The 16,570-nt window shown below is 47.4% G+C and overlaps 1 protein-coding gene across 5 annotated transcripts in view; it reads right to left on the reverse strand.

Moving 5' to 3' along the window:
• Nucleotides 1-450: 450 nt before the first annotated feature.
• The window catches only part of podxl (podocalyxin-like), a 117,770-nt gene continuing 101,650 nt past the window's right edge, over nt 451-16,570 (reverse strand). For 2 of the 5 annotated variants that reach the window (XR_010967110.1, XR_010967107.1), the window contains exons 8-9: nt 8,553-10,132; nt 451-2,053 (exon numbers count right to left, since the gene is read on the reverse strand). Coding sequence is in view for 1 of the 5 variants with exons in the window: in XM_068005166.1 (XP_067861267.1) it covers nt 9,947-10,132 (186 nt within the window). In the remaining 4 variants the exon portion in view is untranslated. Of the gene's footprint in view, nt 2,054-7,388; nt 10,133-16,570 lie in introns of those variants that run through there. The other 3 variants (XR_010967108.1, XR_010967109.1, XM_068005166.1) reach the window with 3 other exon arrangements.

Here is a 16,570-nt window from a genome sequence, read left to right on the forward strand (position 1 = left end):
TTAACCCATCCACTTAATTGACCTGTGAATGTTGTCTATCTTGCCTCTACCAGTCCTGTATTACAGGCAGCAGCTTCCTCCATAACTGTTGAATTGTGTGTGAACAATGAATCCAGCACAGATAATCTGCAGAATTTCAGCAGTCACTGCCCCCCTAGCCAGAACAAAATTCTAATTATCATCTTGTGCATTCCATTCTAAGGCCAGTTTTCAAACAAATTGATCACTATCTGTATAAGCTGTCAGCGTCGTAAGTCTCATTAGTAAAACTTGATCTAGCACCTTCTCAAAATTATATCCACCTCAACCATTTTAATTACCTCCAATAATTTGTTAAGCAAAATCTTTTGCTTCTGAATTATATGAAGTATTCATTATTATCTCTCTGCTACAAGGAATAGTTTTAAGTTCTTGAGATAATTTTGCAGCTCAATCAGATAGGAGGAGATATTAATTTACAACAGATGTTTTTATTGATATATCATGCACTTTGGAAAGAAATAAGCTTTAAGAATAATTGAGGTACAAATCTTCATATTCAGTACATTGTTCATTAAAACAACAGTGCCATCTTGTGTCTAATATACAGTACATTTCACAGGAGTACTATCTGCTTTCAGAACTGCAGTCCAACCTCAAATATTCACACGCCCATTATCCACACACTTAATTATTTGAGAGAATTTTCTTGGATGAAACCTGCTTATTTAAACATGCTGGTACGTGGACGCTCGTTTCAACATTGCGTCAGCTGGGACCAGTGGAGGCTGAGTTTTGCTAGAGAGCGGTGATGCTGCGGAGTCTGTTACATTAGCTTCCTCCCCCCTCTGCCAGAGGGGTCTCCTCCATTATGATACATAACCAAGTTTACATGAATTGCATAAAGTCAGTTCTTGGCAAAGAATCAGGATAGGGAAGGTTAAGCTGAAAATTGATGGTTGCTGGTCCAATCCTTTGATTAACTGCAGCAACTCGCCAAGGTTACTTCAGCAGTATATCCTTCCTCTGCGACCTCCACCACCAAGAAGGACAAGAGCAGCAACATCAAGGGAACATGTACGAGTGACACAGCATCCTGACTTGGACATCCATGGCCGTTCCTTCATCATCGCTGGGTCAAACTCCTGGAATTCCCTACCCAACTTCATTGTGGGGAAACATCACCAGAAGGAGTGCAGGTAACTACATCTAGGCAACTATAAATGTGGCCTTTTCCGCATTGTCCACACCCCAAGAACAAACAAACAAAAACACACCTTAATTTTTTTAAATGAAACCTCATGACACAAAATGACAAATATTGAATTTTCTCCTTCACCTCGGGCGGTGATGGGGATCTAGTCATCAGAGATCTTTGTGCTCAATAAATGTCCTTGTCTCTTGACTTCACATCTGGTGCACCTGAATGATATGTGGAACAAAATTGTGTATTTTATTTGTTCCAAAACTCTGAAAATTAGATGGTTCAATAAATACATATTTGGCAAAAACTAATTCACTTTATCTGAAATGAAAACACAAAATCTTGGATAGGCAATTTTCTGCTCTTCTTTCAGATTTCCATTATTCGCAGGTTTTCTTTTTAAGTCAGTTTTTTGTTTTTAGTGGGACTGAAGTTTGTCTGCATCGTTCATTGTACGTCGGCTGCTATTGGTGCATTGCTGTATCACCAAGCAAGGTCTCCAGACCAGCAATGTCAACAAACATCTTTCATTAAACTCTTAGTGGTCATAACAGTAGAAGCTGCCCAACCTTCAATAGAAAGTGATAATGTCGTCCTTTGTGCTTCCTACAACACTACAAATGATAACTTGAGACAAATTTATCCTCCTTCACTTTCTCCTCACTTTGCTGAAGCAGTAGTACTGGGTGGATACCTCACGACGAGAGACAGGAGCGAACAGTCTGGGCATAATAGTAATTAATTGGGAGGAGGAAGAGGGATTCTTCGTGATTAGGTTGAGAGAGAAGTTCAGCACTATAACAGGTGCACCATGCTGAAATTTCCAGTTACGATAAGTGAAGACCAGGCGATGGATTGAAGTGGAGTGAACTAGAATTTAAACAGGTTTTATTTGATCCAATTTCCATTGCATAATTAATATTAGCCTTGTGTTCTTGTTTTTTTAATATTGCAACCATGTGACTCAACTATCCCTGGGTCATGGGCTACAATCCCAACCAATCCCTTGATCAAAGGCCACTCTGAAGAAAGCTGTGCCCTGGAGTGATGGGTCACAGCTTGCACCCGTAATTCCTGCATGGTGAGCTCCCGATTTCAGTTGGGCCATTCCCTGGAGTTGCAAAGTGGAGACCAGACTTGCCCACAGGAGGAGAGAAAGAAAAAAAAAACAGGACCAATATTTCTAACGAACAGTTCTATTCTAAGTAGTGCTGTTCTAATACAGACCTTTCTCTTGCTGTATGGAAACCCTGATACCATTGCTTTTTTTTGCTGGGGTGGGTGCGGGGAGTGAGGAAAGGAGAGAGACAGGAATAAGTTCAGGGAACAGGCCCACGAATTGAAGCCCAGAGATATGTGGAGCAGCAAGTCTGCTCTCGGCCCCACGCGAAGAGAGGGCCGGCTGTAAAATAACTCCCCGCACCAAATTACCAGCACCGTTGCATTACAAGCAGCTGATGTTGAGAGAAACGACCTACAGTTGGATAGATACAGACTGTTTCCACAGGTTGAGGGGTCTAGAATGAGATGGCATAGATACAAGGAAGTTTGGGAGAGAGCAGGAGAAACTTGATTTTTGAGCACGAGGTTGTGAGGCTGTGGAATGCACGATCTGAGTTAGTGATTGAAGCAGAGAGCACGTCAACGTTTAAGAATAGGTGACATGGGTGGTTGAAGGGAAGGGGGCGATAAGAGGTTTGGGAACAGGGCTGGCATGCGGGACTGGGACAACTGCTCATGTGGCGGATAAGCACTGACATGGACTGCTTGGGCTGAATGGCCTGTTTCTTGCATTGTCATTTCCATGTCATCCAACTGATGCAGGTTTCTGTACAAAGACTGCCAGGTTAACCTGTTACACGGTACAACCAGTGTGCTCAGAATCATGGTCCAATTCAGAATTAATGCTCCAGTTAAAAGGGGAAATGATAAAAGGACTTTTATCTAGGATTACTGGCTTGCAAGATAGAAGTGGCTCAGTGGGTAACACTCTCACCTCTGAGGCTGAAGTTGTGGGTTCAAATCCCACTCCAGAGACTTGAGCACAAAATCCAGGCTGATATTCCAGTGCGGTAGGTTTTGGATGAGACATTAAACTGAGGCCCCGTCTGCCCTCTCAGGTGGACGTAAAAGATCCCATAGCACTGTGTTGAAGAAGAGCAGGGGAATTCTCCAGAGTGTCTTGGCCAATATTTATCCCTCAACCAACATCACAAGAAACAGATTGTCTGGTCATTATCACATTGCTGTTTGTGCGACCTTGCTGTGAGCAAATTGGCTGCCGCATTTCCAACATTACAACAGTGACTACACTTCATAAAAGTACTTCATTGGCTGTAAAGCATCCTGAGGTCGTGAAAGGCCCGAGAGAAATGCATCTTTCTTCATATATTTTATGGTGAAAATTTTAGACATAGAAAGATTCTTTGGAACTGATTAAAATAAACTCATAGCAACTGTCATTTTATTCCCTCCCAAACCAACGATCTTTGTACAAAGGTGACAGACCCCCCCCCCTAATTAGGATAGGACACAGTATTGAAAAGATAGATCAGCAACCATACTAACTGAACCACTGACAAGGAAGGGGTGGGTGAGGGGTTCAAACATTGCAGCACTCTATTTGGGACAGTGAGGTTACCCTGATCTCCCACTGCTGTCCTCCCCCAATTCCACCTGGTACCGGAGGGTAGAGTGGAGTTGGTGAATCCTGGGGCGGACCCCCAAAAATCCTGGGGCATGCCCTCAGGTCGTGCACCCCCACTGCTGCCGGAATGAGGCAAGTCCAGTGGTTTGTATTGGCAACTGCAGCCAACGACAAGAGAACCATTGAAAAAAGAACAGCTGAACTGCGTGACGCAGAAGGCGGTGGGATCTCTGTGGCTCGATGGGCTAAATGGGCTTCCTCACCCATCTCGACTGTGAGGAAAGGCGAAGGGAACCTTGCTTCGAGATTAGTGAGCAGTAATTCACATTCAAATATTGGGAAAAAGCAGAGTGTTTAGTGACACCACTGTGTCAGCCAATGAGTTGGGGGCAGGGCGGGGGGGGGCGGGACTTATGGCAGGACTCAAAGCAAACAGTCCATTAAAACAGCAATGTCTATTTAAACAGTACGCTACAGTGAACAGTGTACAGAGTCTATTTAAAAAGAGATTCTACGAACGAAAGGAAACAGAACTCATGACCGAACCTACAGCAACTTCTCCCGATAAAAGCAGGATTATTTAACCAGCAAAATGCAGTGAGTGGAGGATAGTTACATAATACAAATTGTGTGCGTAAAAATCAGCTTACGGCAGTGTGGGCTGCAGGTGTGATTAACAGGTGAATTATCCAATCATCTCCATTCTGGCAGGGAATAGTGGTGTTACTATATGCAGCCACACAAAAACAGTGACAGTTCAGTGATACTTTAATTCAATTACTATTATATTAAACTTTGGCTCCAGAAGAACAAACCATTGGGAAATACATTATATTTTCCAGCAAGGTATTTTTGGGACCTGTTCGGGTTCTATCCAGATCAATGGAGCTGGGGCTTTCTTTACAGACAGACACTCTCCATCATCAAACAACACGATGTCATGTAATTCAAGAGGACGCACCCGCCCACCCACACCCCCAAAAACAATACTGTTAGATCGGGGCTCCCACTCCTTTCTGTATTGGGGCCCTTTTATAATTCTCATTTTCCCACAACCTCAGTTTGTGACTGACCACCAAGAGGCACTCTGCCCCTCCCCTTCACACTCAGCCCCTCCCCCATTCACACTCTGCCCCTCCCCTTCACACTCAGCCCCTCCCCCTTTCACACTCTGCCCCTCCCCTTCACACTCAGCCCCTCCCCCATTCACACTCTGCCCCTCCCCTTCACACTCAGCCCCTCCCCCTTTCACACTCTGCCCCTCCCCTTCACACTCTACCCCTCCCCTTCACACTCTGCCCCTAACCCTTTCACACTCTGCCCCTCCCCTTCACACTCAACCCCTCCCCCTTTCACACTCTGCCCCTCCCCTTCACACTCAGCCCCTCCCCCTTTCACACTCTGCCCCACCCCTTCACACTCAGCCCCTCCCCCATTCACACTCTGCCCCTCCCCTTCACACTCAGCCCCTCCCCCTTTCACACTCTGCCCCTCCCCTTCACACTCTACCCCTCCCCTTCACACTCTGCCCCTAACCCTTTCACACTCTGCCCCTCCCCTTCACACTCAACCCCTCCCCCTTTCACACTCTGCCCCTCCCCTTCACACTCAGCCCCTCCCCCTTTCACACTCTGCCCCTCCCCTTCACACTCTGCCCCTCCCCTTCACACTCTACCCCTCCCCTTCACACTCAACCCCTCCCCCTTTCACACTCTGCCCCTCCCCTTCACACTCAGCCCCTCCCCCTTTCACACTCTGCCCCTCCCCTTCACACTCAACCCCTCCCCCTTTCACACTCTGCCCCTCCCCTTCACACTCAGCCCCTCCCCCTTTCACACTCTGCCCCTCCCCTTTCACACTCTGCCCCTCCCCCTTCACACTCTGCCCCGCCCCTTTCACACTCTGCCCCTCCCCTTTCACACTCTGCCCCGCCCCTTCACACTCTGCCCCTCCCCTTCACACTCTACCCCTCCCCTTCACACTCTGCCCCTCCCCTTCACACTCTGCCCCTCCCCCTCACACTTGACCCCTCCCCCTTTTACACTCTTCCCCTCCCCCTTCACAGACACTCCACCTTTCCCCTTCACACTCCACCACACCCCACTTTGCTCCTTCACTGAAATACTCCACCCTTCTCCCTTCCGAGCCAATCCTCCCCAATATGCCATCCCCCTCTCCCCTTCAGAGTTCATCTTCCTCTCAATACAATTCACCTGTTCACAGAGACAATCTTCCTTTCCTTAATTTCACAGAGGCAATTGTCACTCTCTCTCTCCGAGGCTGCACTCGTCACTCTCTCTCTCCGAGGCTGCACTCGCCACTCTCTCTCCGAGGCTGCACTCGCCACTCTCTCTCCGAGGCTGCACTCGCCACTCTCTCTCTGAGGCTGCACTCGCCACTCTCCCTCCGAGGCTGCACTCGCCACTCTCCCTCCGAGGCTGCACTCGCCACTCTCTCTCCGAGACGGCACTCGCCACTCTCTCTCCGAGGCTGCACTCGCCACTCTCTCTCTGAGGCTGCACTCGCCACTCTCCCTCCGAGGCTGCACTCGCCACTCTCTCTCCGAGACGGCACTCGCCACTCTCCCTCCGAGGCTGCACTCGCCACTCTCTCTCCGAGACGGCACTCGCCACTCTCCCTCCGAGGCTGCACTCGCCACTCTCCCTCCGAGGCTGCACTCGCCACTCTCTCTCCGAGACGGCACTCGCCACTCTCTCTCCGAGACGGCACTCTCCACTCTCTCTGACGGCACTCGTCACTCTCTCTCTGACAGCACTCGCCACTCTCTCTCTGAGGCTGCACTCGTCACTCTCTCTCTGAGGCTGCACTCGTCACTCTCTCTCTGAGGCTGCACTCGTCACTCTCTCTCTGATGGCACTCGCCACTCTCCCTCTGACGGCACTCGCCATTCCCAGTCCTGGATCAAACTCCGACCTGATGCTGTTTCTAGACCTCAGGAGCAGAAATAGCTTTGGCTGGATCAGCAATTCCCACACATGCTGCACAGTGAGTGTCTCCCAGTGGAAAATTATCTGGGTCACAGAAGTGGAAAACTGTACCTTACCAACATAATGTGTCCGAGAAAATACCAGAAGATTGAAAGGGAATTACGCTGAGCTGGACATGAAGAAATGATTAAATTTAAGGTTCTCCTCTGTATCAGCTTGGCCCAGTTGGTAGACTCTCGCTTTGGGTTGTGGGTTTGAGACCTGGCACTCGTACAGACAGGGGCGGGGGCGAGGGCGGGGGCGCGGGGGCAGGGAGGGGGGCTGCATTGTTGGGAGATGTTGTCCTTTTCCTGTTAAACCCAAGTCCCGTGAACCTATTCAAGTAACAATTAAAGGTGGAATTTTCCCACTTCATGCTCCCGGAACCCTGGAATTTCCGACATGCTCTCTCGACACTCCCCGGCCAGCACTGCCATGTTGGAAATTTACTCCTTCAATACATGCCTTTTATTTCTGCTTATGTTAGAGGTAAGTCCAGTTCGGGACTAACAAGAAGAGCATCTGATGTGCAGACTTAATTTAAAATGGAGATATTTGGAGTTTAAAGTAATTTAAGATAAAAAAATGTTTTTATTAGCCGCTATATTTGTATGTTTACACAACTATTGATAATAACGTACAGAAGTTCTTTTTTCACATACTATATCCTTCCGTTAAAAACACACTTGCTACATTGATGATGTTTTTATGGTTTAAAAGCTGAGATTTGAGTGTTGAAACACAGTTGCACTAATCATGACCGCCTCCTCTGTACTTTTCTCACTCCACCATCCAATCTGCTTCCCTCTCCTGAAGGCGCTGGCACTCGCCAGGATGGGCTTCCAGTGGGGGGTTTGCTGCCCTCTGGTGGCCAAGTGGCCATTCTTCACGATTGCTGGCAGACTGCTCAACTAAAGGGGGCATCACAGACAAGCATGATCTTGTCCTCATTCAAAAATCCACACACACACATGGGATAACAAGTAGGCGTGGGAACCCTGTGCTGCTTTACCTCCTCTCTACCCCAATTGCTGGCGTCAGCGCAAGAGCAGGGATTGAACCTGGAGCACGAGCTGTTGTCTAAGGGGCAGTGCATCTACCAACTGAGCCATCGAGGCAACGCACACAGCCAGTCTTATTAAACAAGACCACCACTTGGGGAACAGTAATAAAGCGCGATTTATTGATTAAAATCTGGAGGTAAGATCCGCACTTGCTGGGAATGGAGCCAACTATTTGCCAATTTACCGATTCCAATGAGTTGCCTGATGACTATTGAAATTTGGGATTGGCTTATCTGACGACCAATAAAGGAATTTTTTTTCACTCCCCGAACGGGCTGCTAGATACAATAACAACTCGCACCTTTAACGCAGTAAAACGTCCCAAGGCGCTTCACAAGAGCGTTATTAAACAAAATGTGACACCGAGCCACATAAGGAGATATTAGGACAGTCAAGAGGTAGGTTTTAAGGGGCGTCTTAAAGGAGGAGAGAGAGAGGTGGAGAGGTTTGGGGAGGGAATTCCAGAACTTCGGGCCCGGGCGGCTGAAGGCACGGCCGCCAATGGCGGAGCAATGCTTTTACAATGCTACGGTGGCTGGTGTTTCCCCATTCACTGTGATCTGATGATTGCTTTACACTTAAATGTCAAACTTCTATTAAAAAATCATTCAAATTCACACAATCGTTAGGAAATTTGGGAAAATTATGGTTTCAAACCAACTTATACTCACTCATAGTGACGTTTCCCACACGATGGAAGCTGAGCCACTGGAATAAAGCAGGCCAATCCAATATGGCTGCTGAGGTGTCTGAAGAGTTGCCTTGGGAGGATGATTTGTATTTATTTGTTCATACACAGAACTTCACAATAAAATAATCTCTCAAGTCCCGCAGTTTTAGAAAGACATCTAGTGTTGTACATACTTAATATTAACAATATGATTTGTCTGATTGGCATTATTTATTGTGTTAAAAGATGGCTGAAATGCTGTCATACACCGTCCCATCTCATTGGTGTCCATTTTGCCTGAAATAAAAGTAATGACCTAAAGTACAGCATTAAAGATATAAAGCCATATTCTCTCTTGGTAAATATAACTGCACCCCTGCCTCCATTTTTTTAAAAGTTTAAAACAGATTATTGATTTGTTCATAATTAAAATCTCATGGTTAACAGTCTCCTTCGGATGAGACATCAGTCTGTTCAGGTAGATGTTAAAGGTGTAATGGGAAGATGGTGGGGCTGATATTCTGGGAGCAAAAAGATCAAATGAAGCTACAGGGCCTCCTTCATCCAAACCTATCTTGCGAACCTTATTTTATTTCTTTATCTGCGTACAAATAAATGATTAGTCAGCACTGCACACGATCCAAGGAATGGCAATGATGAAGGACAAGGATTCTGAGCCCCTCTTCCTTAGGGTTGCCAACTCTGGTACGGGTTATCCCGGGAGGTCTCATCACATCACGTGGCCGATATTTTTATAACTAATAAACCAAAGTGTTCAAAGAAAATTTTTTTAAAAGCACACAATTTTTTTTTTAACGCCCCGATGATTTTAGGAACGTAGGAACATTTTCTCTTGGGTTTGCTCGCAGCAGTGTCCTGGAGATTAATCTTTAATTCCCGGAGACTCCAGGGGCGATCCTGGAGGGTTGGCAACCCTACTCTTCCGAGATACCGTGACGAGCTTACAGAGTCTCGCCTGGAATTTCCGCGGGGTCTCATTCCCCCAAAGAAACGGTGGTAAAAAGGCGAGTATTGGCCGTTTACGTTGTTTCTCCAGGGCTTCTGCTAATCGTCCACCAAAATTCCAACAGGAGATTAGGAGAACCCTCTGTGGGAATAGGCCCCCCCTAACAACAATGCGTTTTAACTTTCTTGCTCGGGGCTTAGAATTTTAGAAAAGAAGTGTGCGAGGCCTCAGAGCTCCTCAAATCCTGGAACTTCTCGTTAACAAATAAAACAACCCCATAACGATGCAGAGAGAATATGGCTTTCAGGAGGTGTTTGTATGGATTACAGTATGAGTTCAGTTCCTGTTGGCAGTATATATATATTTGAAGCAATCATACAGATGTGCAGTGGAGCTGTAGATAGCAGTGGGATTATGTTACAGCTGCTCTATAAATGGGTGTCTTCTTCCTCAAGCTCCTCCTTGGTGAGGTTGTCCATGGGCACTATCCAACTGTCCGTGTTTGCCCTAGAGTTGGGCTTCTTCTCCTGCATCTCCGACTGCCTCTCGGTGATGTCCAAGGCCGGGTTGTCGTGGCAACCGTTGTCCACCGCTCGCATCTCTTCAGTCAGGTACTGTGAAGGGAGAAAGGAAACGATGACAAAATAACATTTTCCGTACCGTAAGGTCCCAGGTTCAATCCTTCGATCTGTGCTGTTAGCTGATCTCGGCTTGGATGGTTTTATTGCCCTCAGTGCATCCAGGCTCGTGAGGATGGTGGGGGGAGGGGGGGCGATTGGACGGAGAGACCACCCAGACTTCCTGCTCCTGAATGCTATCCAGTGACGCCTGCTGGAATATGTGGGTGCTGGATGAGGACGAGATCAGACCCGGCTGTAATGCTCTCCCTGTCGAATAGTTGGCCAAGTATGGTCAGTTGGGCGAGGTACCAGAGGGTTGCTGATGGCCATGGAACTTTACCACGGCATCTGGAATGGAGGGGAGGGCATTGGGAAACTCCCAACAATCGGTACATTAACGGGGACGCAGTGATGCCACTCACCGTACTCAGCCGGGAGGGGAGACGGGGCCAGCGGTGTCACCATCTGCCAAGAGAGGGTGCACAGGTGTGGCCTTGGGTCACGCTGCCTTGATCTTCCCTCCCTTCTTGTACCGGAGTGCCTGCTCCTCTGCTGCTCAGCCATGGCTCAAAGGGTAGCATTTTCATCTCCAAGTCAGAAAGTCATGGGTTCAAGTCCCACTCCCGAGACAAGAGCCCATATTCGAGGCTGACACTTAAGTGCAGTACGGTGGGAGTGCTGCTGCACTGTTGGAAGTGGTGTCTTTCAAATGAGACTTTAAACTAAGGCCCTGTCTGCCCTCTTGGGTGGATATAACAGATCCCATGGCAATATTTCAAAGAAAAGCAGGGAATTTTTCGCTGGTGTCCTGGCCAATATTTATCCCTCAACCAACAAACCTAAAAACAGATGATCTGCTCTTTATCACATTACTGTTTGTGGGATCTTGCTGTGCGCAAATCGGCTGCCGCGTTTCCTACATTACAACAGTGACTACACTTCAAAAAGTACTTCATTGGCTGGAAAGCACTTTGGGACATCCTGAGGTCGTGAAAGGCGCTGTATAAATGCAAGTCTTTTTTCTTTTTAACTCCTCTCCCAAGATCCGTTAATCTGAAGCTGTTCGATATGTAAGGCCCACAGATCAAGATTGGCTTCTGATTACCTCAGTATGTTTATTATCTCTAAATTCCCTTAAACTGCGGTTATATTATACCGAACAATTTACATTTACATAGAGTTACATAGAGTCGACAGGCCATTCGGTCCAACTTGTCTTTACTAGCATTTATGCTCCATACGAGCCTCCTCCTTCCCCACTTCATCTCACCCTATCAGGGTGTCCTTCTATTCATTTCTCCCTCATGTTTATCGAGCTTCCCCTTAAATGCATCTATGCTATTCACCTCAACTACTCCTTTTGGTAGTGAGTTCCACATTGTAACCACTCTCTGGGTAAAGAAGTTTCTCCTGAATTCCCTATTGGATTTATTAATGAGACTATCTTATATTTATAGCCCCCAGTTGTGGTCTCCCCCACAAATGGAAACATTTTCTCTCCATCTACCCTATCAAACCCTTTCATAATCTTAAAGACCTCGATCAGGTCACCCCTCAGCCTTCTCTTTTCTGGAGAAAAGAGCCTCAGACCGTTCAGCTTGTTCTAATTTATACAGATTTTTTTTTTAAAAAGGCAGAAAAAAGGAAGTGAAAAAGAAAAAAAAAACTGCAAATGTTTAAAATCTGAAATTTTCTCTGTGCAGGTCAGTCAACATCTGCACAGAGAAAAGGCAAAAAGCCTTTTGGGGCGCAGCCTTGATCAGAATTGTAAACTGAAAGATAAGCAAACATCTCAAGAAGTTGGAAAAGAGAGAAAAAAAAAGGGAGAGAGGCAGCTCCCAGCGCTGAGAGAAGTTAATGGGTTAAATTTACACTGCACTTTTTAAAGTAAAAAACTTCCACTGCAGGAGGAGTGACATACGCTGGATACAGTAACCTTACTGACGAGTGGTGAAGATTTCCAGCCCTCTCGTTATTTCTTTGGCGATGAGCACAGGGAAGGGTTAATTCACTTCCCCCCGGGGACTCTGCTGCACGCGTGAAATACAAGATCCCCACCTGCTGATCAGACCCTGCAACAACTTCCCAGGGCAGCTGGAGACATGACGCAGAGAGCAGGCACCAACAGCAGAGGGACCTGTTTCTGGGCTAATGTCACCAGTCAGTTTTCACACAGGCTGTGTAATGTGGGTCGCACCTGAGGATTTGATTGAATTAATTTCTCTTCCGCGCCGCTGTTTTGGAGCCTGAAGAAAAACCACTCTGGCAGGCTGCATGACGACAACTGTAATAAATAAACCTAAATGCACCTTAAAACAGATGATCTGGTCATTATCACATTGCTGTTTGTGGGAGCTTGCTGTGCACAAATTGGCTGCTATGTTTCCTACACTTCAAAAAAGTACTTCATTGGCTGCAGAGCGCTTTGGGACGTCCTGAGGCCGTGAAAGGCACTATAGAAATGCACGTCTTTCTTTCTTTTACTGGCAATGCGATGGGGAGAGGGACTGATGCCCCTTTACAATGTAGTGTTGCTGCTGACGGAAGCTCTGACTTCAGTGGCCACAGAGTTAACCAGCCGACATTGGCGCCTTCGGGAAGACAGAGTCCTGCTCGCCTCGGCGGAGGGATCCGGCGGCGCGGCCGCCATTTCTCTTTCCGGCAACGGGAGGGGCTGAATTCTTCTCTGCCCATCGGAGAATGGCCCTTTGGCCAGGAATGAAATCCATAATTGTGACTTTTAACCCGTCACTACCCTTCCGTCATCCTACTCTCCGACCACCGTCCTAAACGTCTCCCTCCATATAAATTCTCCCATCCCTGTCCACGGCCAACCCCTCCACCTTACCATCTCTAACGGCCTCTCTATTCCCACGGGTCTCTATCACAGACAAAGACATCGCTGATCACTTCCTTACATCCCTCATCATCCACATCCCCTTACCCCCTTCCTTCTGTATCCATCCCTGGAAAATAATCTTCCCCAAACCACGAACAACTTCGCTCACTAAACCCCAACCGTTTAGCTTTTGGCCCTACACTCGTCGTGATACTTCTGCATTCTGCTTAACTGTTCCCTCATGTCCGCTTTGGATGATCTTGTTCCCAGTAAAATCCTTACTCTCTCCCACCCTGCTTGTTTTCCCTGGTTATGGCCCCCATCTGATATCCGTATCTGGTGCACAACTGGTTTACCGATCTGGCTCGACCGTATCAAGTGCTCTCAGGCCGCACACTCCACTATCAAAACTGCCCACCATGCCATGGTCTCCGTGGGAAGCAAAGTTAACTCTTGACTTTTTACCTCCACTACCATCTGAGTCCTTAAACCCCTCTTGCCTGCCCTCTCAACCCTCACTTCCAACAAAAACTATAAAGAGCTCCTGGACTTCTTTATCGTCCTTTCAGTTGTTCTATTGCTTTGCCCCATCCCTTGCCCATCAAGCCAAAGTTCTCCCCGAGCTTCCCCCTGCTCCAGCCCTGAACCTACGTCTTCCTCCAGTTTCTCTCCGATCTTCCCTCGCCCTCGCCAAGCTCATCTTGTCCATGAGATATACCTCCTCTTCCCTTGACCCCATTCCCACTAAACTGCTGACCACCCTAATTCCCTTCCTTGTCGCCATGCTAGTTGATGTTGTAAATGGTTCCCTCTCCTCAGGTATTGTCCTTCTCGCTTTCAAAACTGCCACCATCGGCGTTCTCTGAAAAAAAAACCCACCTTTGACTCCTCCCCTTTCCCTGCAAACCACCATCCCATCTCCAACCTCCTTTTCTCACCAAAGATCTTGAATATGTTGTCCCAAATGTATGACCATCTTTCCTGCAACTCCATGTCTGAATCTCTCTAATCAAGTTTCCATCCCTGGCACAGCACTGTAAAGGCCCTTCTTGTCCTCACTGACCTCTGCAGATTGTAAGAAACATAAGAAATAGGAGCAGGAGTAGGCCACACGGCCCCTCGAGCCTGCTCCGCCATTCAATAAGATCATGGCTGATCTTCGACCTCAACTCCACTTTCCCGCCCAATCCCCATATCCCTTGATTCCTTTAGAGTCCAAGAATCTATCGATCTCAGTCTTGAATATACTCAACGACTGAGCATCCACAGCCCTCTGGGGTAGAGAATTCCAAATATTCACGACCCTCTGAGTGAAGAAATTCCTTCTCATCTCAGTCCTAAATGTCCGACCCCTTATCCTGAGACTATGTCCCCTAGGTCTAGACTCTCCAGCCAGGGGAAACATCCTCTCAGCATCCACCCTGACCATCTATGACATGGTCGACCACACCATCCTCCTCCAACACCTCTCCTCAGTTGTTCAGCTCAATGGGATTGCTCTCACTTGGTTTCATTATTACCTATCCAATTGTAGCCAGAGCATCTTTAGCAATAGCTTCTACTCCCACCTCCCTGTACCATCACCTCCAGATTTCCTCAAGGATCTAATCTTGGCCCCCTCCTCTTCCTCATCTCGATGCTGCCCCTTTCAGACATCATCTGCAGATATGGGGTCACATCTACACTGGTGATACCCAGCTCTACCTCTCTACCCTGTCAACCTCCTCTGTGTTGTGAGACTGCTTGTCTGATATCTGGCCTTGGGTGAGCTGTAATTAAAGGTTGGGAAGACTGAAGCCATCGTCTTTAGCCCCCGCCACAAACTCCATACCCCAGCCACTGAATCCATCTCCACCTCCGGCCATTGCTTCAGGTTGAACCAGACTGTTCGCAATCTTGGCATCCTAGCTGAGTTTTCGAGCTCATCCCAAATACCACCTCCATATCATCACCCGCCACTGCCCTGGCTCATCCATGCCTTGTCAGCTCCAAACTTGACTATTCCAATGCTCTCCTGGCCGGCCTCCCATTCTCCATCTTCTGTAAACTTCAGCTTCTCCAGAACTCTGCTGCCCATATCCTATCCCGCACCAGTCATGTACACCTATCACCTTGGTGCTTGCTGATCTACATCGCTCCCCCAACTTCTCAAATTAAAAATTCTCATCCTCGTGTTTAAATGCCTTCATGGCCTTTCCCCTCCCGATCTCTGTAATCTCCTCCAGCCCTGCAACTCTCCCCAACTCTCTGTTCCTCTGACTCTGGCCTCTTGTGCATCCCTCTTTCCCTTCCCCACGAGTGCCATCAGTCATCGAAATCCTAAACTCTGGAATTCCCTTCCGAATCCCCTCTGCCTCTCCACCTCCCTCTCCTCTTTCAAGTCCCTCCCTAAAACCCACCTCTTTGACCAACTTTTGGTCATCCTTCCTAATATCTCCTTCTTTGTTGCGGGGTCCACTTTTGGTCTGATTACGGCTCTGTGAAGCGCCTTGGGGAAATTTGTTGTGGCTGAAGTTGCTGTTCTAAAAGCAGTGTATGAGTTTCACCCAAATTCATGCTCGTAGACCGATTTATGTAGCGTATTCATAATATATGAAAATCTTATGTCTGTGCTCACTTCCTGTTTACACAACCTTGCTTTCTGTTGCCATGTTTTTATCATACTTTTGTATGAACTTTTTCCATTATAAATTCTGATGCCCACCGAGGTGACCTTATCATGCTGTAGTTCATCCTCCCACCAGTGGTGACACTGTAATGCTACAGTTTGGTATCTGGCAGCTCCTGAGCCCGAACTGCATATAAAACTTAAAACTTAACCTAAACTTATAGCAACTCTACTCCTCTGCTTCCCAACTTAGCCATTTAACTGTAAATAATGATGTAAAAATAAGGACAGAATGCACGACTTTGCAATGGGGACTGAATTACATCTGAATGGGCACCCTAGTTCCAATTATCCACTGCCCTCTAACTCCACATCAGCCGTAGACTGTCTGACTTGTTCTTGACTCTATGGTCAACCAGCACTAGATAAACGACTTTTTTTTTTGAGTAGCAGAAGTAGAAAGTAAAGTATCGATTTGATACAGGGGAAAAAAAAATTGCAGGGCAATGGGGAAAGAGCAGAGGAGTGGGACTAATTGGATGGCTCTTTCAAAGAGCCGGCACAGGCACGATGGGCCGAATGGCCTCCTCCTGTGCTGCCTGATTCTATGAGATCCCTCTTTCTCTCCTCAGTTTCGTCCCACTCCTTTCCTGAAGGCTTTTACACCTCACTGGGGTACAGTCCCAGGAGCGTCAGCAGGCTATCCCACTGTGGGGGGCATCGTGGCTGAGCCCAATCTTGGTTATTTTTTTTGCCCAGTTAATCTGGCGCAGCTGGGGATTGACGGATTGCGATCAGGAGCCTGAACCCTGGGCTGATTCTTTTTTCTCCCCTCTAGCCCAGAGGAATGCTGCCTTTGTGCTGCCTTTGCCTGAGACGAGAGGGGCTCTTTTTTTTAAATGAACACCACATTTTTAAGTACAATTCCACGCGGGCTGTTACTTGCTGCACTGGCGACAGGTTAGGTGTTGTCCACTAAAGCAGG

The sequence above is a fragment of the Heptranchias perlo genome, chromosome 24 (assembly GCF_035084215.1).
Source record: "Heptranchias perlo isolate sHepPer1 chromosome 24, sHepPer1.hap1, whole genome shotgun sequence".
NCBI lineage: Eukaryota > Metazoa > Chordata > Chondrichthyes > Hexanchiformes > Hexanchidae > Heptranchias > Heptranchias perlo.